The following is a 25481-nucleotide window of genomic DNA, read 5'->3' as shown; positions in this document are numbered from 1 at the left end:
GAACACGAGACTGACACGGCAAGAGAGCCCGTAGATGAAATGAAGAGAGAAAGTAAGAGAGAGAGATAGAGAGAGAAGAGAGAAAGTACGGGCCAAAGGCCCAAATGACTTACTCGGGACTTATACCAAAACCGAGTTTATTGTTAACACATATAATAATTAAACTAATACAATGTAATGTAATACACTATAGTGTATTACGGAGCGGAGTGACGGCAACCGACCAGTTCGAGTGTAAGACAACTTGTGTCGAGCATTTCGCTCGACTGCGAGCTCAGCAGTCTGATCGCTGCATAAGACACTGCCTGTTGCGCGCGCAAACTGTTAAACCCTGCATTCATATTTGATGACAACTTTTACATATACTACTACTTTGCTCTTATTGGTTAATTCAAACTCTGCCTATTTTTGATCAGCGCACACTACCACCTAAAGGCAAATTCTCATTTGCATTAAAATACAGTAGACAAGTTCTCTTAAAAATTAATTAATTCATTAATGTTAAAATATAGGTACTAAAAAACCCTTGATTACCCCTTTATATAAAATGTATAAGCCAATGGTTAAATAGTATTCACTGAAACGCAAGTGCGTCACTRCATTTACTGACACTATAYGTGTCACAAACTAAACCTATATGTTTGTATGTTAAAGTATAGCTAATGTTATTTCTATGGCATAATTATAATAGTAAATGTGCCGCTTATGTATTTTCTATGGGTATACTAAACCTGTGTTTTCTATTACTAAATATGCCGTTAATGTTATTTCAATGGGAATACAAATCTCATATATTACTATGTATTTAACACTGCTGTCAACTATGCAATACATAATTTGTAATAAATATATAATTTGAGTACATTTACTATTGTTTTAAGTGATCTATTATTATTCCGCTACATAATATCCCTCCCCTTTTCGAAAAAGGCTTGTGTCCTCACAAGCGAAAGGTTATATCTAATATTGTCTTACAATCACAAACCAGTGGTTGTCTTACAATTAATTTGTTACGCAATTAATAACATGAGTTCAAAATTAAATTAAAATTAATTATTCAGTTACATAAATAATAAAATCATTACATAATTAAAAACCATAATTATATAAAACAGACCATTGAATCAGCCAATGAATTACTGTCACCTGGCACATATGAATTGTGTGAGAGTCAACCGGCATATTCTTTCTGGTTGAGAGCCAGTCCTTAATCTATCCATWTTTCCATTATTTGTCMAMAAGTAGATAAGGTACGGAATATACGTGCTGTTTTATCGTCTAAATGGTTACATAAAGTCTTAACTTTTCCGGATATGTAAGATTATATGGAAACACTAGACAACCCCTCACTCATACGGGGACTCGTCACTGCTGAAACAATACCGGTCCAACATCGACTAATTTGTCGACAAAAACTCCGCGGTAAAAAATCATTTTAAAATTGTATACATAATTGTTTCATAAATAATGGGAATGCCTTAACTGCGGTCCGCTATGGGAAATGCTGCGGTCCGGATTTACACGAAAACGGGTGGTCAGATTTGCGGTCCTTAATAGAAAAGTTGTAGATAATTAAAAGTTGGTCTAGGGTTCCGATAAGTAAAAAATTATCCGACCACCAGGGGGCGCACAAAAAAATTAAAACATGTATTTTTTGTATAGAAAAAGCTGCGGTCCGGATTTACACGAAAACGGGTGGTCAGATCTTGCGGTCCTTTATAGAAAAGTTGTAGATAATTAAAAGTTGTCTAGGGTTCCGATAAGTAAAAAATTATCCGACCACCAGGGGGCGCACAAAAAAATTAAAACATGTATTTTTTGTATAGAAAAAGCTGCGGTCCGGATTTACACGAAAACGGGTGGTCAGATCTTGCGGTCCTTTATAGAAAAGTTGTAGATAATTAAAAGTTGGTCTAGGGTTCCGATAAGTAAAAAATTATCCGACCACCAGGGGCGCACAAAAAAATTAAAACATGTATTTTTTGTATAGAAAAAGCTGCGGTCCGGATTTACACGAAAACGGGTGGTCAGATCTTGCGGTCCTTTATAGAAAAGTTGTAGATAATTAAAAGTTGGTCTAGGGTTCCGATAAGTAAAAAATTATCCGACCACCAGGGGGCGCACAAAAAAATTAAAACGTATTTTTTGTATAGAAAAAGCTGCGGTCCCGTTTTGCGTGAAAACGGGTGGTCAGATATGCGGTCCTCAATAGAAAAGTTGTAGAGGACAAAAAGTTGGTCTAGGGTTTAATAAGTAAAAAATTATCCGACCACCAGGGGACCCATAAAAAATAAAACATGTTTGATAAGTATAGAAAAAGCTGCGGTCCCGTATTACCCGAAAACGTGATCAGTTCTTGCGGTCCACAATAGCAAAGTTGTAGAAAAATTGGTATGAGATTATATTAAATAAAAAATTTTATGACCACCATGTGGCACACAAAAATTTTTTATAGCGATCCTAATTTATTAAAAAATGATTAGTCACATTTTAAAGAGGATAATTTTTGATATTAAATAATTAAATTATTAAACCAGATAATTGTACAGTAATTAATCACAAATATAATTTTTTACATTCTTAATTGCTGTACATATTGTTTATATTGTTTTAAAATATTATATAAATTTAACCATATGTTAAACAAAATATTAATTTAATTACTTTTTACATAAATAAATATTATTACAATTTTACTTCCAACTTTACAATGCAAATAAATTGTACATAAAAATAAAATAAAATAGTTTTTTATAAATCATTTTTTAATAATTCTAAAATAAATCGTATATTGTATAAATTATCACAGCTAAATTAATTAATAAAAAATATTATACTATTTGTAAACACTATATTTGAATCTTGTTCAAATATAATTATGTTATTACTAACAATATCAAATGAATTAATACAAGTAAACAAAGTAAATTAAAAAAATGATATAATATTCATTGTAAAATACTATTTATTTTTTAATTATTATTTTTTGCTACATATGGTTAAATTATAATATTTAATAAATAATATTATAATAACATAATATAACATTAAACAATATTATAAACAGACAATTTTCAATAAAAAAATATTTTTTAATTTTTTTGTGCAGGTGGTCGGATAATTTTTTACTTATCGGAACCCTAGACCAACTTTTAATTATCTACAACTTTTCTATTAAGGACCGCAAGATTTGACCACCCGTTTTCGGGTAAAACGGGACCGCAGCATTTTCTATAAAAAAATACACGTTTTATTTTTTTTGTGCGCCTCCTGGTGGTCGGATAATTTTTTACTTATCGGAACCCTAGACCAACTTTTAATTATCTACAACTTTTCTATTAAGGACCGCAAGATCTGACCACCCGTTTTCGTGAAAATTCGGACCGCAGCTTTTTCTATACAAAAAATACATGTTTTAATTTTTTTGTGCGCCCCCTGGTGGTCGGATAATTTTTTACCTATCGGAACCCTAGACCAACTTTTAATTATCTACAACTTTTCTATTAAGGACCGCAAGATTTGACCACCCGTTTTCGGGTAAAACGGGACCGCAGCATTTTCTATAAAAAAAATACACGTTTTATTTTTTTGTGCGCCTCCTGGTGGTCGGATAATTTTTTACTTATCGGAACCCTAGACCAACTTTTAATTATCTACAACTTTTCTATTAAGGACCGCAAGATCTGACCACCCGTTTTCGTGAAAATCCGGACCGCAGCTTTTTCTATACAAAAAATACATGTTTTAATTTTTTTGTGCGCCCCCTGGTGGTCGGATAATTTTTTACCTATCGGAACCCTAGACCAACTTTTAATTATCTACAACTTTTCTATTAAGGACCGCAAGATCTGACCACCCGTTTTCGTGTAAATCCGGACCGCAGCATTTCCCATAGCGGACCGCAGTTAAGGCATTCCCATAAATAATTGACATCACCTAATAAAACCATTATACCATAAAGAAATATATACGAGCTAGCGGTTATAATTAATTGTTTGTTGTGGTTAATTGAATTGTCTCATCAATGTTCTCGAGGTCATCAAATGCTGTATTGTCATCATTTTGCCATATTTCATAGTCATCCAGATCTATCTCATTGTATTCCTTAAGATCCTTGATGTTAGCTCTTGTTGTATGACCAGTATTGATGTCTTTGATTGTGTAAGCGTTATTAAATTTTTCAATAATTTCGTAAGGCCCGTAGAAATTATTGATCAATTTCTCGCTAAGTCCTCGCACACGTCTCTTGCGGTATAACAAAACCTTGGCGCCAATATTAAATTCAATAAACCGGTGATTTTTATCATAATTTCTTTTTTGTCTTGCTTGTGYATCTTTAATGAACTCTTTGACCATAACTCTGGCCTCTTGAAATCTTATTTGAACTTCTTTTGTATCATCAAAACTAGATGATAAATTTAATACATTATCAATTGGAAGTCGGGGATGTCTTCCATAAAGTAAATAAAAGGGACTATTTCTTGTAGATTCTTGTTTAGCGGTATTGTATGCAAATACTAAATAGTTAATAAATATATCTCAATCTTTTTGATTTTGATTACAATAAAGTGATAACATATCTGTAATTGTTTTACACTGTTTCTCTGCAAGTCCGTTACACTGTGGATGRTATGGTGATGTCTTGATGTGTTTTGTATGCATTATCTCATATATTCTTTCAGCTAAATCTGAACAGAATTGAGTTCCGCGATCTGTTAGACAACACATTACTGCTCCATGTCTTAGTACTACTGAATTTATGAAAAATTCAGCGACTTGTGGTGCTTTTGAATCAGGTACGGCTTTAGCTTCAACCCATTTGGTATAGTGGTCAATCATTATTATTATGTATTTGTTACCATTATTTGATTTAACCAATGGACCTAAGAAATCCATTCCAATAATTTGAAACGGTTCTGTTGATTCGATTGGTGTTAGTCCTCCTTTTGGTAAACCATAATCATGTTTTCTTGATTGACAGTCTTTACATGCTTTAACGTATTTTTTGATAATGTTATTCATATCGGGAAAGTAAAATCGATGTTTAATTTTAGCCATTGTTTTATTACGTCCTAGATGTCCAGCAGTCACATCATTATGTAATGAATAAAGTGTATCTTTTAATAAACTATGTGGCAAACAAACTAATTTGTTTATAGTGTTATTAATTGTTTTTATTTTAAAATACAAAATGTTGTTTTCCAATATGTATTTATTTGTTTCTTTGTTCGGCAAATTAATCAAAGTTTTGATTATTGATTGACACCACGGGTCAATTTGTTGTTCTTCAGATATGTTAACTTCAATGTGATTAATGTTATAAAATTGGATATTTTCATCAACTTTAGCTTCATCAGCTAATGGGTATCTTGAAAGCGGGTCTACGTTTGTGTGAGTTTTTCCACTTTTGTATTCAATTGTCATATTATTAATATATGGTTGTAATCTATTACACCATCTCATTAGACGTCCATTAGGGTCTTTAATTTTTAACAAATAACATAAGGCACAGTGATCTGTTTTCACTGTCACTTTACATTTATAGAGATATTTATGGAACTTTTCGACAGCCCATACAATAGCATAGCACTCTTTCTCCGAAGTTGAGTAGTTTTGTTGTGCTTTATTGAAGGTACAGCTACTGTAAGCAATGACTCTTTCAAGTCCATCATGTATTTGACAAAGTGTAGCACCGACTCCATATCCACTTGCATCTGTATATAAGATATATGGTTCATCTTCTCGTGGATGAGCCATGATGGGCGGTGAAGTTAATTTTTCAATGATTGTGTCAAACGCTTGTTGACACTCGTCTGACCATATGAATGGTACATCTTTTTTAGTTAAATTAGTTAGCGGTCTTACTATTTTTGAAAAGTTTTCAATAAATCGTCTGTAGTAATTTGCTGATCCTAAAAATGATTGTATGTCTTTTACTTTATTAGGCCTCGGGAAGTCTTTCATTGCCCGAACCCTTTCTGGGTTAGGAAGAAAACCGTTACGTCCGACAACAAAGCCTAACATTTCTATTTGATTGCATATTAATTTACATTTTTCTGGATGTAAGCGTAAATCATATTCGTTTAATCGGTCAAACACTTGACGTATATGATTAATGTGATCGTCAAAGTTGTATGAATATACAATAATGTCATCTATATAGACGCATACAAATTTATATAATAATCCATTTAGTACATTTTGCATATATCTTTGAAAAGTTGATGGCGCATTACAGAGTCCAAAAGGCATAACATTGAATTGGTATCGATTGTTGTCTGCTGTAAATGCTGTTTTTTCTTTATCTTCTTCGCGTACCTTTATTTGCCAGAAACCAGATTTCAAGTCAAAAGTTGAAAATATTGACTTTCCCTCCATTTGGTCTACGAGATCTTGAATAATAGGTATTGGAAATACGTCAACTTTTGTTACGGTATTAAGTTTACGGTAGTCTAAACAAAATCGCATTTTGTCTTTTTGTGGTACCATTAATACTGGATTATTCCACGGGCTAACTGATTCACTTATTACATTACTTTCAAGCATTTCAGTCACATATTTATTAATTTCGTCTTTTAATTTAATAGCCGATGGATAGTTGCGTAATTTTATTGGTTGTGCATCTCCAGTGTCGATTATGTGTTCAATACCTTTGGCCGTAATTATGTCCGAAGGCTTGAATGCAAATAAATGTATATAATCACGTAGTAATTTTTTAACAGTATTTATTTCACTGATGTCTTCAGTTTCTATTGTTATACTATCAATTGAGTTGTTTTGCGTTGTATTGAATAAAATGAATTGATCGTTATCATAGGAGTCCAATTCTAAGTAATTGTTGAATATATTGGTGTGTTCACTCCAAACAGTATTAAAATCATTATTAAAGTCTTGAATAAGTTTAGTATAAAAGTCCATWCCAAATAGTATTTCTTCTTTTAGATCATTGTATACATAACATTTGTGTACAATGTATTGACCGTTTAGATAAAATGAAATAAGAGCATAAGTGTTGACATGATCTGTCGATCCATTCGGTAATACAACAGTAATTTTATCACAGTTGCTTTGATGCAGTTCATGAGTATTAGTGAAATTACGGTTTACATAAGAAAAATCAGAACCAGAGTCGAAGAAAACTTTAATTTCTTCACCATTGAATTGTATAGGAAAAAATAGTCGAGTTTTAGTGGACGGCTTAAGAAGATAAAAATTAACGGTTTGTTGGCCATCTGTTTCAMCAACCGCCTGAGTTAGTTTTTTGATTTCGGTATAGTTTGATTCAGTTTTGGACAATTGAGTTTGTGATGTCCTGGTTCACCACAATTCCAACAGCCATCTCTCGAAGGTCTTAATCKTTCAGTGCTTTGAGAGTCTCTACGTGTTCGACTATTGTCTCTGCTGCCATTATTATTTTGTTGTGTACTTGGTTGTTGTCGTTGATTATTATTAAAGGAACTTTGTCTACCACGCACATTATCATTGTTATAATTGTATCGTCTATTGTAGTCACTACGTTCATAATCGCCATATGAGTTATTACGAGACCTATCATTATTACGCGGTCCCTCATTGTTCCGTGTCCAGTTGTTATTACGTGACCAATTATTATTATTATTACGTGACCAGTTATTGTTATTACGTGGCCAGTCATTATTATTTCGGTTACTTTGAAAACGTACTTGTCTTTGATTACGATCATAACTTGATGATCTGTTATTATTGTTACTGTTGCGGTTACTGTTAAGATTTCGTCTTAAACTTTGATTTTGCAGTTCAATTGATTTCTCATCATTATAAGCATCTATAATGAGATTTGTTAACTCTTTGACATTATTCGGTTTTACGATAGCCATTTTATATTTAATTTGTCGATATAAATTCCCACTAAATTTATTGAGAATAGTAGCAACCATTGTCGGAAATGAGACATTTTTATCTATTTTATACCATAAATCGATTATCTCGTACATGAAGTCTTGAATTGTTTGTTTGTCTTCAATAAATACAAGATTACTTAAGTCAATTGCGTAGTTAGTTGCACTTTTAGATGATCCGTTTAGGTCACTTAGCTGTTCAACTAAGTTATCAAATGACACGTTCGGTTCTCTTTCGATAATGTTTAGACACCAGTCTTGAGTTCTACCTCTTAGGCTCAAAACCAAGTCATCAATACTCTCGTCGTTGTCCAATCGCTTTGCTTTTATCGATCGTCTAAACAATTTCATCCAAGTGTCAAACTCTTGATTAATACCAGTGAATGGTTCGATATGTGGTGTTTTTCGACTTCGGTTTGAATTAGATGCGATCGGCTTTTGTTGTTCATCTGTTTGTTGTCCATTGTCATATTTAGGTTGTCCAATTGAGCTTCGGTCAACTAAGCTTTGGTCGTCATCATTGTTTTCACGTCTCGGGTTTGTATAGATTTCGGATTGTGGATCAACACTTCTATCGTCTAATTCACTATACGACATAACACGTCTCAATGTAGTAGTCATTTTTAAACAGAATTAAAGTTAACAATTTAGTTAATACTCAATTGTATTGTTGACTGTCTGAGAGTCAGAAACTGAATGTATTACAATTTTGTCTTAAAATGCTTTAAATAGGTTTTATTAAATTCATTAAACAAGTTTATAGAGTTTACATAAGGTTAAATGTCTAGACATACAAAAATTTTCCCATAACCAAAATTAAAACAAAGAGTAATTATTTATTAAGAGTAATAAAATTTAAGTTTATTAAACTGATGATACGTGACGGTCTTTAACAACAGATATCATAGCAAATCCATGGCTATTGACTTTGTCTAGACATAGTGGTATGCGGTCGTACTTGTTTCTTGGTTTGCGAATCCAGTCAATGTCTTTGATGGGTGTAGTTATGCCTTGAAAGTCGTGAATTTCTGGGTTATTGATCTCGAAGAGGTGTATGTACTCATCAATTTTAAAGATTTTTGTTTTCCCATCTAATTTGATATGCCATGGGACAAGCGTATTAACGACTCTTAAATCATTTAGCTTTTTGTTAGACAAAACCGTGATAGACGATAAGAGTTCAATGTTTTCGGTAACGACTTCGCATATATTAAATGTTTCATAAAAAATTTGAATATTTAAATTCCAATTCCTGTGGGAACGAGAAGGTAAACGTCCGAGATAATGAGTGCTTATAGTCTTTCTTTTGAATGTAGTGATAATCATAATTATTAAAATTATCAATAATGTGCCAACAATAGAAATGTCAATTATTGTTTGAATGTCTATTGAGAATAAATCATAAGATAGATCAAACAAAGCTGCATTTACTCGTCTGGCCATAAAAACTTGAAAACCTGCTGCTCGTCCTATAACTCGTGTATAAGATAATACACCAAATATAACAATTAATACAAGTAAAAATTGAATAATTCCATTTACAGTCCAAACTAGGCCTTTGAGTGAAAATGCTCCGGTTTGTCTTTTGCTTATGTCTTCTACGTTTTGAATTGCATTTGCAAGATTTTGTTGCATAGATGATAGATAATTGGAAAATTTAGTGAGTGTTCCCGTATCCCAATTAATTAAAACATTGTCTTTATTTTCATCAAATGGTCTTATGTATGGTGCAGTGATGTTCGGAAAAAATATGGTCTTTGCTTGTTGTTGAGTAATATTTGACATTTCTTGTATCATTTGTAGTATCTCTGAATGAAATGTCAGTGATGTCATGTTTATTTCTGTACGTAATGGCTTATAAAATGGTCCTCTCAATACTCGTCCAGTATTAGGAAATGAAATGTCACATCCTTTGTCTAGACTGACAATTTCAATAAACTCTTGAAGATTTTTTCTTTCTGAACGTCTGTTATAACACTGAAGATCGTATACTGGTATAGCATTTTTGTGTAACACGTACCGGTCACTTCCCATTGATATCGGTTGATATTCAGCTGATGATCTCTTTTGAATATTACAGTGTTGTGCGATTTTATCTTCATTCCAATTAAACAAAGCGGTACTACATTCTCTTGGTTCAGTAATTTGATTGACAGCAAATGTAAAACAAATGTACTGGTGATTGATGTATTGACAATTTATAAATTCTGGCAATACTTCATACATCAAGTCTGTCTCATCTTCATTTACTAACCAAAGTGTATTTTGGTTACTAAAGCTCAAGGTTTGTTCATTTCCTGTTTCATTAAAACATTGTTTGGAAAAACAAGTGAACGGAAGAAATGTTGGCTTAATTATAGTATAAGATCGAGGGTTTCGAATACGGACCAGTGGTATTCGAAGAGATATGTAAATTTTATTTGAGACTGGGTCTACGGCACTTGACACTAAAGGTAGTGTATAATAAAGGTTTTTTCATTTCTTGGTATACCCAATTGAAAATTGTTGTCAAATGTTTGTTCAATGTAGTTAAGTATTCGGTTTAATTGTTTCCAACTTAATAAGCCATGACTTAGACGTCCTGTGTTTAAAGTGTTGAAAATGTTTTCATAACTTTGTATTCCATCCAATAGTAATATTAATTGATTTTGTAGTAAATTATTTTCAGATAATCTAAAATCATTAAAAGTTGAAAAAATGGCAACAAGTGCTATTTTGTTATCGATATATTGACCAAGTTTATTGAGACTAGTATACAAATTTTTTACTTCTGATTGTGTATAACTTTTTAATAAATTTAGTTTTTCATCAAATTTATTCATAACGTCGGCAACCTCATTTGAAAATCCAATAAAATTTTCTCCTAAGACTTTAATGCTTTCAGCGGCGGTTTTAAGATCAGCTTCTATTTCATTCACTCTCTCAAACATCTGTTGTCTGTCATGTTTAGATCCAAAAATTTCAGTTATTGTCCATAAAGCAAAAGCACCAACAGCGATAGCTCCGATAGTTAGACCAAAATCTCTTTTCTTTCTGTTTCCCGATATTTGTCTACTTTTGAAATTTTGCAAAGCTTTTTCGGCGGTAATTTGAATTTGTTCCGTGAATTGATTTATACTTAATTCAAATACTTCACATGTGCTCTTTAAATTATCTTTAAGTTCTGCTGTAGTGTTGTCAGCATCATTTGTGTTAACTGTTATTGAATTTTGCATTTCATCACAAATTTGTGATTTACTGAATGTCGTCAATTTAAAATTATGAAAAGGAAAATCTAATTTTATAAAATGTAAAAATTCATCGGTAAATGCATAAAGTTTACCATATCTTGTATACTGTATACCATGGAAAGCAGTAGTTTTTAAATAGTCAAAATTATCAAACTTTTTGTTTAAATTTATTTTAGGAACAGCGTATTGATTAGTGTCACCAAATTCTTCATCTGTATTTGTGTAATTAAATGCTACAGATTCTTTGTAAGTGATGTCGGGTAGTTTTATATTTGATATTTGTACTTGAAATTCTTGGCCTGCATGAAAGTGTTCGAATGGATCTGGATGTATTAGATCATCTCCAGTTTCTTCAGGAATTATTGTAGTCGATTCTTGTTGAATTGGTATCTTAGATGTGGCTTTCCATTTTGCAGCTCTTTCTTCATTAACTTTTCTTAACCTATACAATCCCACAATATCCTGTGAACCATCAATATAATCGTATCTATTAGACAATAATCGCCGACTGTTAAATGTTACAAAATTGTGTTTAACCTTATCATTTGTTGTTTTAGTGGATATTGCATGTGGTTTCAATGTTAAACATAATTCTTCAGTTATTGACGGTTTTATAAATTCGGTTGTTGTTGTAGTCCAATTAAAAGTAGTAAAGTTGTAGATAGTAGACATTATTTTATTAGTAACCGTTTCGGTTAAATTATTTGTTATTGTTGTAAAACTTGTAGATATAGTTGGTACATAAGTAGTTTCAGTCGATGTTATTGTTTGATTAATTGTTGTTAATTTGGGAACAAAAGATGTAGTGGTTGACCACAATGTTTCTGTTGAAGTAACATTAATTTGGGGTAATGTTATTTTTTCTACTTTTCGTTTTGTTGTAGTTACTGTAGATGTTGTGGTATAATTAACTGGCGGTAAAGTAATTGTTTTAGTAGTTTCTGAAGTAGTAGTAGACGTATAAGTTGATACAGAAGTAGATGTAATGTTAATCGGAGGTAAAGTAATTGTTTCGGGAATTTTAGTATTTGTAATTGTTGACGTAATTGTGACATTTACGGGTGGTTTTGTAATTATATCTGTGAATGATTCAGTACTTATAGTTGTAATTGTTGAAGTAATTGTTTGATTTTCGGTTATTTTGTCGGTTAATGTTGTAGTAGTTATTGATGGTATAGTTGTCAATTTTTCTATTGTTTCGGTAATTGTTTGGGTATTAAATATCGTTTCAGTTTTTGTGGGTTGAATTGGACAGACTGGATGTACATTATTTGTTATTAGTTCTGTTGTCAGTGATTTAATTGTTGGATTTAAACAATTGTAGGTTAGCAATGGTTTTGGGGCATAATTAATCGTTGCCTCTTTTAAATAAATGGTGTCATCGGTAGTGGTTACAACAATTGTGTTATTAATTTTGATACCATTTCTATTAATTGATCGTAGTTTATTAAGTAGATTAACAGATTGACTACATTTATATAACGTAGAACTTGACATATATGAGTAAAAGTTTATCGCAAATATGGCCGGAATCGTAACTTCTTTGCAGTCATCATCGTAAACTCTAATAATTCCATATTCATTTTGATTAAACAGTGGTTCGTAGTGTCGGTTTTTATGTAGTACAATGTTTTTGTTATCATCGGTAATGTCTCTATCAGTTAGGATCATTTGTCTGTAAATTATAGTCCATGGATCCAATCGTGTTGGTATTGTTTTACTTGAGTGAGACGTATTATTTGCATATTYACCACATTTAAAACGTTGGCTTTCGGTTACATCTAACGTATAAGTCTTCTTAATATTTTCGGTGGATACGGACAAGATGTCACATCGGGTATTTATTATAAGTACGGTGTGTTGGTCGAGAACCGTCTCCACTTCATAATTAGTGTTCAACGGAAATGTTGTTTCATTTGGAGTGTTTTTAATTTCAATATAATCAGTACGCACACAATGAATATTTGAAATAATTTTAAACAAAATTAAACAAATTAAAAACATTTTAATTCACATATAAGTTAAAACATAATAGCGAATTAATGGTATAACAAATACAATAAGAAAGACTGTTATGAACAACAGACACATCTTAAATGAATTAATTTTATGTTTGTGTTGTATTAAATAAAGAAATTATAATTATATTTAAATAAACTTTTGACATAATTTAAATATTAGGTTAAAATAAAGAAAATAAAATTTTCATATAACCTATTTAAAAGTTAATTAATTTAATAATTAAAATTAAAATAATAAAATAAATAAAATTTTGTCTTTATCTAAGATTTTAAATTTAATTTAAATAATAGGTCATAAGAAATAAAATTAGGTTTAATAAACTTTTGTATTTAAATTAAAAATTAAAAAAAATGAGCTTTACATAGGCTCGATATCGGGTTTGCAATACATTTTTATTAAGTTAAAAAAAACTAAAATAAAAGCACAATTAACTTTTATAACATTTATTTAGGTTATTTTAGCAATAAATTAGTGTATTTAAATAAAAAATAAAAAAAATAAAAATTAATTTGGGTCGTAATAAACAAAAAAAATCGTTAGCTTTGCATAGGCTTGAAGTCGGGATTTTTGTGTAATTTTGATAGTTTTAATTGTTTTAAACTATTTTGATAATAATTACCAATTATTTAATTTGGCCTATTTTATAGAGAATTTATTTGTGATTATTTTAATGACAATAAAAATTATAAAATACCCTTGAATAAAAAAGTTATGATAAAAAATGTGATCATTATTTTGTAAAATTTTTTATTAAATTACTATTAAAATTAAATTTTTAATTATTAGTAATTATTTACCAATTTTTTTATTTATGCTATTTTGTAGCTTATTAAATAAGCTATTAAATTATAAAAACAATTTATTCAAAATACCTTTGAATAAAAAAGTTATAAGATAAAATGTAATGTCTTATTAAAATTTTCAAAAAATTAATTTGATACAAAAGTTGAATTTTTAATTATTTTGAAATAATTCCCAATTTTTTAATTAATGCTAAATTATAGACAACCAAAATGTAAATTTAATAATAAAAATTAATTTATAAAAATATATTTGAATAAAAAAGTTATAGCTATTATTGTCACTTTTTATAACAAAAATTGGTATAAATAAAATTACAATTTTATTAAATTCTTAATTTAATTATTAATATCCAATTTAGGTTTTTAACTATTGTTTTAGACTATTATCTGTAGTATATAAAAACAAAAACAAATTATAAATTATACCTTTGTTTTAAAAATTTATTACTATTATAGACCTAATATTTTGCAAAAAATAACATATAAAAATAGTTTTTAATTTATTTCTATATTTAATTGTGAATATCCGTAATATTTTTTATTGTGTTATTATAGGCCTTAGTATACACTATAACATAGCATTTGTATATATTTGAAGTTATCTTTGTTTTAAAAAGTTATGAGTCATTTAGTATAACAATTAACAAAATTTTTATTTAATTTTTAAAAATTTGAATTTAAAATTAAAATACAAGACATTAATTCCCAGTTTTTGTTTTAGTCTATTATTATAGAAGATTATTTGTAGTTTATAAAATTAATAATATTTAATTTTACCATTGAATATTTAATTTTACCCTTGAATTTTTTATATCTGTTTATTAATATCCGTAAATTTATTTAATGTGTTTTTATTGGCCCTAGTATGCACTATAATATAGCATTTTAATATAGATTTTATAAAACATTTAACAAAAATTTATTGAAATTATAAAATTTAAAATTAAAAATAAAATACAAAACATAAGTTCCCAATTTTTATTTTAATCTATAATTATAGACATTAATGTATAGAATATTAAAATATAAAAAATTATTAAAATATACCCTTGAATAATATAGTTATGAGCAAATTACTAAAATTAAACAATAGAAAAATATAGTAATATATGTGTAAACAATATGATATATGTATTATTTTTTTTATGTATAGTTAACCGATTAATTTATTTAGATCTGAAGGATTTTTTATTGTCTTTTAATTGTTGTTTAATTTTCATTATTTCCGGGTCTAGCCTCTCTTTGTCTCTCATCCATTGAAATGACATGTTGCCACAGTTGTCGAGTGCAGGTTTTATTTTACCATCAATGTATTGTTGATAAATTTTAACTGACATACGAGCGTCTTGTAGTGGTGAATGCCCGGGTGGTATTGGTCTACCTTTGTCTACGGGAATAGTGTATTCCTGTATGCGTTTATTGAAGACAGCGTAAGCCATTGTTTTAAGTGATATTTTATCATTATTACCACCTGATCCTTTGAAGACATCATGTAAGTCTTTTATATTAGGTTTGTGGAGATAATCAATAAATCCGAGAACTTGTAAATCACTTTTAATAGAGACGCCTATGATAGTGTAGTTATCCAAGTAGTAAACAATTTTTTCTTGTATGTCCTTTAGTTCAACACCATTAGTAACCATATCACGTGTAAGACCGGACCATCTGGTCATTAGGTTGACATCAAATGGATTTAGTTTAACAAATGCATGAAAKATAACATAACTCTTAAGTCCCATATTGAGAACCTTTCTTGAACTCAATGATGAGCAGATAGTGACCCAACCCGCCAATAATTTGTTGTTATATTTATCTTTTGCGAACTCGATGTCGAGACCAAGTATGACATCCTTTGGTGGGTCATTTGATCGGTAATATGGTATGCTTCTAATCAATAGTTGAGGACYTTGTTTACGTTTGCCTCTTTTTGTTTTCCCGAACCGAATGTTCCTTCTGTTGATGTCTTTTATAATAACGGTTGACGCCGTGTAACCATCTGTTGATTCGGTGATGCTTTTCTCTTTGTTTTGACCATTTGCTAGACTCCTCATTCTCTTGTTGTGTGTGCTCTTCAATTGTTTTTCTTTTTCCGTCGACTCCGGGAGTTGTTGGCCAATCGATGGCAGGTAGCTGTGGTACGACGTTTGCTTGAGAATCGGGTTTGTCTGGTTTTGTTTGATCAGTGGGGTTACCAAAGATTTCATTGAGAAAGTTTTGTTGAATAAACTGATATTCGACTCCATATTGTTTGATTTGTTGACATTTGTTTGGGACGACATGTTTGGTGCAATCAGGGATTACGTCGCTAAAATAGTGATAACAGTACTCACACTGTTCGTCAGAGGTATGCCAAACTTGTCGGCACTTTGGTATCAAATCAGCCAAAAGGTTTTGATACTTATTACGAGCGAACTGTAGTTTAGTGTTTAATGTACCGATAATTTTGGCCGTTTCCTTGAAATTATTGGTCTGAAATCGGCGATAATATATCTTTTTTAAATTGGACCGTAGCTTTTGCGCGTAGAACAGGATTTCCTTTTCAATTTCAATCCTTTGTAATATCTCTTTTCGGAAGAGATTAATTGTCCTTAAAAATTCGCTTAATTTGCGTAAAGATGCGCTTAAATGAGTTATCTCTAGACAGAGATAACTTTGGTGTTCGTTGTCGCGTTGATTCTCTTGAGATGTCTGTAGATTGATGAGATGGCGGGTAGCAGACACTAGACATTCGGGTGAAAAATAAATGCAAATTAATGCGAAAAGCTCTAAATAGAGCGAACCCTTTGTCTCGTGTCAGTCACGTAAGTGACGGGTATGGGAATAAAGACCTTTGTGTGGTCCCGGGAGCACAGACTAACAACTGGCTCTCCGTGGACCGGTCTTTGGGTTTGGTGGCAGTTTAAAGTTAGCTGCCAACTATAAGGCCACTCCTTGGGATCTCTTCGCCTCGATGTCGGTAAACGAATAAGTGTAGTCGTCCGAGTCTCGCGATGAGTTGGTCAAAGAAGATGCGTAGTCGCGTTGTCGATAATAGATGATCACAAAAGTTTTAAAACTTACAGTTAAAGTTAAGTCTATGTGTTGAGCGGCGGCACTGTGTTGAGCGAATCCCACTCCAGCCACCAATTGAAACGGTTGGATGGGTTGCTTAAGGTGTCCGGTGCTGACTCGACGTTATCGGCAYCAAAGTGTTGTCGGTCCTAGCGTTGAGTCGGCAMCAACACCTATGTAGTTGAGGACATCTGCGACCACGTTATTGATCTGGCGTTGAGCGGTGACGGTTGTGATGAGCCAATGAGCAATAAGCGGTGCTGCGACGGTCAATGAGCTGAGCGGTGCTGTATTTGCCAATGAGCTGAGCGGTGCTGTAGGCGGCCAATGAGCTGAGCGGTGCTGTCGCCCAAAGTGTTGAGGTGATGGTGTTGGACACGGGAAGGGAACACGAGACTGACACGGCAAGAGAGCCCGTAGATGAAATGAAGAGAGAAAGTAAGAGAGAGAGAGAGAGAGAAGAGAAAGTACGGGCCAAAGGCCCAAATGACTTACTCGGGACTTATAACCAAAACCGAGTTTATTATAACACATAAAATAAAACTAATACAATGTGAATACACTATAGTGTATTACGGAGAGTCAGTGACGGCAACCGACCAGTTCAGGAGTAGGACAACTTGTGTCGAGCATTTCGCTCGACTGAGAGCTCAGCAGTCTGATCGCTGCATAAGCCACTGCCTATTGCGCGCGCAAACTGTTAAACTCTGCATTCATATTTGATGACAACTTTTACATATACTACTACTTTGCTCTTATTGGTTAATTCAAACTCTGCCTATTTTTGATCAGTCGCACACTACCACCTAAAGGCAAATTCTCATTTGCATTAAAATACAATACACAAGTGCGCTTAGAAATTAATTAATTCATTAATGTTAAAGTATAGGAAACAAAAACCCTTGTTAACCCCTGTATATAAAATGTTTAAACCAATGGTTAAATAGTATTCACTGAAACGCAAGTGCGTCACTACATTTACTGACACTATACGTGTCACAAACTAAACCTATATGTTTGTATGTTAAAGTATAGCTAATGTTATTTCTATGGCATAATTATAATAGTAAATGTGCCGCTTATGTATTTTCTATGGGTATACTAAACCTGTGTTTTCTATTACTAAATATGCCGTTAATGTTATTTCAATGGGAATACAAATCTCATATATTACTATGTATTTAACACTGCTGTCAAAACATACAACTGCTACATAATTTGTCAAAACATAATTTGAGTACATTTACTATGCAATACATAATATTTATGTAATAAATATATAATTTGAGTACATTTACTATTGTTTTAAGTAGTTTTGGTGGCAATACTTGATTTAAATTTATAAATAATTTACTCATATTTTTTTAATTATTATTATATTTGTTGTTTATATAATAATAGTTTAAAATATTATAGACTAATATACAATATATAATAATTTAAACTATTTATTATAAAATTCTACTAAAGTATATTATTTTAATTTATTTTAAATAAACTATTTCAGTAATAAACTATTCAACAACAAAAAAATATTTAATTATGAAATTTAACATTTACTTATAATAATAATAATAAATTATTTTTCTACATAAACAATAATAATTTCATATTATTAATATTATTTTATGCTTATTTTTAATGTTTATTTTTAATGTTTATTTTATTATATTATTTGACGTAAATAACAAAAATAATTGTTTTTTTTAATTCTTAATTATCTTGATTTTATTGACCAATATTTATATTATATCAAGTTTTTTATAATATAGAAATCATTAGTTTATTAATTGTATAAAAATGTAATATTTATAACGTTATAAATATAGTTATTTATTGCAATCAATGTAATTATTAACATAAATTTTATATCTATCTATAAATATAATATAATTAAAATATTTTTTTAAAAATAATTAACAAAATAAAAATTACATAAATATATACAGTATATTATATAAGTAAAATTATAGAAAAAAAACTAAAAATATGCTAGAAATATTATATTATATTTATATTTATATAAAATTATGATAACAAATAAAAAAATATTTAAAATTTATTTTATTAAAAAATAAATATTTTATATTAATTAATTGTTTTATACTAAACATATTAAATATTTAAGTTGTAATGCATACTTACAGTGCATGCAAACAGTAAATGTTATTTTTATTGTTTTAAAAAATTAAATTATATTTCTCACGAGTTATTATTATTATTTTAAATTAGTATTAAATTCAAATTGATTATTACAATCAAACTGTTTGTCACACAAAAAAAAGTAATCAATCAATTCATATAACCAGAGAAACACATCCAACGATAATGTCATCGGAAATGGATAACAACGACAACGACAACGACAACACCGCTAATGTTGTATACAAGACACGAGTGGTGTTCAGAGTGATGGACATGAAAAACATATTGTCTGTTAATAATGGTTTTACTATTCATAGCAAAAAACTAAACATTGGATCAGATGAATGGTTTTGTAGTATTAGTTTTACTAATAAAATGGTAAAACTAAATCTTCAAGTGATTCCAAGTTTTGAACATCAATTGTCATTTGAAGCTGAATACGTAATGTATATCATTGACGACAATAACCAATTGTTTTTCAAAAAACAAATTAATTATGACTTTGATTGGCGCTATCATTACAATAAGTCTGATATTTGTTCAGTAAAAGAGTTGTCGGATAATAAGGACCGACTATTGGCTAATAATATCCTAACCGTTGGTTTCGATATAACAGTTTACAGGGAAATCAATTGCCGAGAAAATTCTGTCCCAAAACCCAATCGTTTCGGAAGAAAATCGGAAGACATTACCAAAGATTGTCGATTAGTTGTCGGCAAAGAAGATCAGAAAGAGTTTTTCGTCTCAAAACTGTTTCTCAGTTCAAAGTCGGATGTCTTCGATAGGATGTTTACCACAGATTTTATTGAAAAGAAAAACAACGAAGTGATCATCGATGACATTGATAGCGATGTCTTCGAGCAGTTCCTACAGTATCTCTACACTGGAAACTGTGATAAATTGTATGAAATGTTGGATGAATTGCTATACGTTGCCGACAAATATATGGTATCTTCGCTGAAGACTATTTGTTTGAATTTGATTTTTTGAAAATCAATGGTAAAAATGCTTTCCAAACAATACGACAATTGAAAGACTTTGGTGCCGATAGTGAACTCATGATTATGGCCAACAAATGGATCGGAGAGAACATCCCTTCAGTGGTTAATCAAGAAATTCTCAAACACTATACCATTGATTCAGATGATTTGTGGCTAATTTTACATTATTTAGGAAATCAATTGAGTCCAAGACAATCACATTTACTTTATTATACATACAGTTATAATAATTAAGTTAGATTTTCTTTGTATCGATATTTTCATTTAGTATTATATAAAAAAAACAAGTATTTTATTTGTTTTTTACTATTCAATTATTAGAAAATTTGTATGTATTTTAACAAAAATATTTTTTAGTTATCTATTATATTATTGTATTTCAGTATTACTGTCAAAATTAACATTCAATGATTTACATTAAACATTTCTATTTAAATTTGTATTTCACTTTTGTATTTAATTACATTATGAAAATTAATTAAATAATAAACTTTTATTTTTACCCATAAAATAAAAACAAACAAAACATTTTATTTATGATTTAATATGAGGTGTAGGATGTGTTGTCTGTAAGGGTATCTGTCCGCTGATCATACGATTGCTATCACCGACAAGTCGTAGATAGAAATCAGCAGATACTCGGACACCGTCGGCATCCAGTGTCAGAAAGTACTGGTCACTGGGTATGTCCTCTATGGTTTCGGCCGCTTTGGCAATGGCCGTACCCTCATCGTACTCGTCAAACATGGCTAGATAGGCACTGGGTATGGCCAGTTGCCTAAGATTGACAATCAATAAAAAAAAGTCAAACAATTGGATCAATGATAACATGATTTCAGTGTTTAATCAAGAAATTCTCAAAACACTATACCATTGATTCAGAAAATATATCACAAATTTTCACTCAATTAGGAAATCAATTGATTTTTAAATCTTATACTTATGTTTTTATAGTCATATAGTTATTTGATTTAAAAAATTAAATATTAAAATTTTGTCCAAAAAAAGGTTGTTTTATATATTAATAATTAATATTTCAAAACTATTTAATTGCTACATATTTTATTTATTTAAAAAAATTAATTGTTTACTAAATTAACTCATAATTTAGTGTTTTTTTAATTAACAAAAAAAACAAGTTATAATAATTAGTTTAATAATTAATTAAATACAATTATACATTGACTGATAAATTAGTTGTTGTAAAACTGTTGTATTATTATATTTCTCACGAGTTATTATTATTATTATTTTAAATTAGTATTCAATTCAAACTGATTATTACAATCAAACTGTTTGTCACACAAAAAAAATCAATCAAATCATATAACCAGAGAAACACATCCATCGATAATGTCATCGGCAATGGATAACAACGACAACTCAAACACCGCTAAAATTGTATACAAGACACGAGTGGTGTTCAAAGTGATGGACATTACAGAACATTTGGACACCGATGAATCAAACAGGAAATGCTTGTCTATTGACAGCAAAATGTTTACCATTGGATCAGATAACTGGTTCTGTCATATTCGTATCAATAACGAAGAGATGCTGTCATATCTAGAATTGTCAACAATTAATAAAACTTTATTATTACCAAATGAAGTACAAATTACGGTATCAATCATTGACAACAACAATCAATTGTTTGCGACAAAAGAAAATAGATATCTATTTCACATGAATTTCCGAAATAGTATACCATTAGTTGTCACAATACAACAGTTGTACGACAATAGGAACCGGCTATTTGATGGCAACGTACTTACCGTTGGTTTTGATATAACAGTGATTCACAAGAAATACAATGTCCACGAAATGTTTGACACAAATCGATATCGTTTCAGACAATTGTTTGTTGTCAAAGAGTTGACCGATTGTCGACTGATTGTCGGCAAAGAAGATCAGAAGTCAGAGTTTTTTGCTTCAAAATTACTTCTCAGTTCACAATCAGAGATTTTCGAGAAGATATTTACCACCGATTTTATTGAAAAGAAAAACAACGAAGGGTATCTGTCCGCTGATCATACGATTGCCATCACCGACAAGTCGTAGATAAAAATCGTCAGACACTCGGACACCGTCGGCATCCAGTGTCAGAAAGTACTGGTCACTGGGTATGTCCTCTATGGTTTCGGCCGCTTTGGCAATGGCCGTACCCTCATCGTACTCGTCAAACATGGCTACATAGGCACTGGGTATGGCCAGTTGTCTAAGATTGACAAACTGTTGCCACATAAAATCACCATGCAATCGGGGCTGGGCGTTACGGGTTGTGTTGTGCCAATTGCTCCAGGCAAAACCGGGATACAGTACCGGCTGATAATCTATAATAAATCAGACCAATATTCAATGTATAATATAAATGTACTAAAAATTATTACTACTGATTATAAAATTTATAGTATAGTATATTAGTATATATTATAACAGTTAGTCTAACTTTGAAATATAATGCATTACAATACATGAAATTATTTGAAAACTGTACTTGATAATTTATACATACAAATTAAGCCTTAATTATACAATATATATACTGAAATATGATGATTATTATTACAATATTATTATCTATACTAGAAATAGTATCTAAGTTGTCTCTATATTAACACTATCAATAACAGTTTTATTAAATGTTTTTTATGTTTTTTAAGTTATATTACTATAAATGTATTATTATATTGGATGTAATACACATTAATGTATTTTACTATATAGATAACATAAATTAAGTTAATTTACTGTAAATATAATACAATATAATAATAATACATTTACATTAATATAACTTAACAAACAACTAAATATATAAATAATATCAATATTATTATTATTATTATATAATAAACATACCAATGTTATGTTGTACGAGAAACTCGTGGTCAGCCTTGAGCACCGGCTGATATAACTGAGCCCCTTTGACACTTGACATTGATCCGACTGCCCATGGTTGTAGCATGTTCAACCGTAAGTATACCTCCCGAAAGTTGCTAATATCGCGCTAATTACGTGGCACACCACCAATCACATAATAGCCCTCAAGTTTGAGTGCATCGATAAGCCTGATCAGACCGGCCGTATCTTTCGGTCGATTAGTAAATCCCAGTCCCCACATACATACAACAGGCCGACCGTTTTGGTGGGCATAGGCACTGGAGTTGAATACACCCAACGGTTTCAGATTTACGGTCAAATCATCGGGTATTTCCGATTCAAACTTATCCCAACCCGATATGTCCCACAATAGTCTTCAGCGAAGATACCATATATTTGTCGGCAACGTATAGCAATTCATCCAACATTTCATACAATTTATCACAGTTTCCAGTGTAGAGATACTGTAGGAACTGCTCGAAGACATCGCTATCAATGTCATCGATGATCACTTCGTTGTTTTTCTTTTCAATAAAATCTGTGGTAAACATCCTATCGAAGACATCCGACTTTGAACTGAGAAACAGTTTTGAGACGAAAAACTCTTTCTGATCTTCTTTGCCGACAACTAATCGACAATCTTTGGTAATGTCTTCCGATTTTCTTCCGAAACGATTGGGTTTTGGGACAGAATTTTCTCGGCAATTGATTTCCCTGTAAACTGTTATATCGAAACCAACGGTTAGGATATTATTAGCCAATAGTCGGTCCTTATTATCCGACAACTCTTTTACTGAACAAATATCAGACTTATTGTAATGATAGCGCCAATCAAAGTCATAATTAATTTGTTTTTTGAAAAACAATTGGTTATTGTCGTCAATGATATACATTACGTATTCAGCTTCAAATGACAATTGATGTTCAAAACTTGGAATCACTTGAAGATTTAGTTTTACCATTTTATTAGTAAAACTAATACTACAAAACCATTCATCTGATCCAATGTTTAGTTTTTTGCTATGAATAGTAAAACCATTATTAACAGACAATATGTTTTTCATGTCCATCACTCTGAACACCACTCGTGTCTTGTATACAACATTAGCGGTGTTGTCGTTGTCGTTGTCGTTGTTATCCATTTCCGATGACATTATCGTTGGATGTGTTTCTCTGGTTATATGAATTGATTGATTACTTTTTTTTGTGTGACAAACAGTTTGATTGTAATAATCAATTTGAATTTAATACTAATTTAAAATAATAATAATAACTCGTGAGAAATATAATTTAATTTTTTAAAACAATAAAAATAACATTTACTGTTTGCATGCACTGTAAGTATGCATTACAACTTAAATATTTAATATGTTTAGTATAAAACAATTAATTAATATAAAATATTTTAAATATTTTTTTATTTGTTTTATAATTAGGAACCTAACCTATTATAAATATAATATAATATTTTTAACATATTTTTAGTTTTTTTCTATAATTTTACTTATATAATATACTGTATTTATGTAATTTTTATTTTGTTAATTATTTAAAATATATATTTTAATTATATTATATTTATAGATAGATATAAAATTTATGTTAATAATTACATTGATTGCAATAAATAACTTTTTTACTAACGTTATAAATATTACATTTTTATACAATTAATAAACTAATGATTTCTATATTATAAAAAACTTGATATAATATAAATATTGGTCAATAAAATCAAGATAATTAAGAATAAAAAAAACAATTATTTTTGTTATTTACGTCAAATAATATAATAAAATAAACATTAAAATAAGCATAAAATAATATTAATAATATGAAATTATTATTGTTTATGTAGAAAAATAATTTATTATTATTATTATAAGTAAATGTTAAATTTCATAATTAAATATTTTTTTGTTGTTGAATAGTTTATTACTGAAATAGTTTATTTAAAATAAATTAAAATAATATACTTTAGTAGAATTTTATAATAAATAGTTTAAATTATTATATATTGTATATTAGTCTATAATATTTTAAACTATTATTATATAAACAACAAATATAATAATAATTAAAAAAATATGAGTAAATTATTTATAAATTTAAATCAAGTATTGCCACCAAAACTACGTGTTGTTTGCGCGTGCAGTCAGTTATATACAATTGGTTTGTGTTTGAAACCATCGCTAATACCAACTCCGGGACGACGACGACACTGGACTTCACATCCACTCCTGAATCCAATGATATTATTATATTTTATTATAAGAAATATATGGCTATTGATTGCTAGAAAACTAGACATTTCTAGCGAATGGCATATATTTCTATGCGATAGTGACTATTATTTTGGTAAAAATGTTGAAATCATTAGAATTATAACAATACTATTATATGTGTTATGTTTAATCATTTATAGTATTTATTACTATAACTATTTCGCGGGTATTTCGCCAAAATTTT

At 30.0% G+C, this 25481-nt stretch overlaps 2 protein-coding genes across 2 annotated transcripts; one reads left to right on the top strand and one right to left on the bottom strand.

Moving 5' to 3' along the window:
• Positions 1-19311: 19311 nt before the first annotated feature.
• On the top strand, positions 19312-20118 carry LOC128960814 (speckle-type POZ protein-like). The gene has a single exon (XM_054306951.1). The coding sequence runs from the start codon at positions 19312-19314 to the stop codon at positions 20116-20118; it is 807 nt and encodes a 268-aa protein (XP_054162926.1).
• Positions 20119-21395: 1277 nt separating this feature from the next.
• Positions 21396-23372, bottom strand: LOC128960815 (uncharacterized). Its single transcript, XM_054306952.1, has 2 exons — positions 22992-23372; positions 21396-22462 (listed from the first exon to the last, which is right to left on the bottom strand). The coding sequence occupies exons 1-2, from the start codon at positions 23095-23097 to the stop codon at positions 22086-22088; spliced, it is 483 nt and encodes a 160-aa protein (XP_054162927.1). The 5' UTR covers positions 23098-23372; the 3' UTR covers positions 21396-22085.
• Between the last annotated feature and the right edge of the window lie 2109 nt (positions 23373-25481).

This window comes from Oppia nitens, unplaced genomic scaffold, assembly GCF_028296485.1.
Source record: "Oppia nitens isolate AA-2021 unplaced genomic scaffold, nextdenovo-longstitch-racon4-pilon3 scaffold56_pilon_pilon_pilon, whole genome shotgun sequence".
Classification (NCBI taxonomy): domain Eukaryota; kingdom Metazoa; phylum Arthropoda; class Arachnida; order Sarcoptiformes; family Oppiidae; genus Oppia; species Oppia nitens.
This window is presented reverse-complemented; position numbering and strand designations above follow the sequence as displayed.

Bases quoted from the DNA above. Each gene is read 5' to 3' on its own strand.
- LOC128960814 (XM_054306951.1), top strand. From the start codon at position 19,312: ATGTCATCGGAAATGGATAACAACGACAACGACAACGACAACACCGCT.
- LOC128960815 (XM_054306952.1), bottom strand. From the start codon at position 23,097: ATGCTACAACCATGGGCAGTCGGATCAATGTCAAGTGTCAAAGGGGCT. The intron at 22,463-22,991 runs GTATGTTTATTA...GATTTATTATAG, and splicing joins TCTCGTACAACATAACATTG to ATTATCAGCCGGTACTGTAT.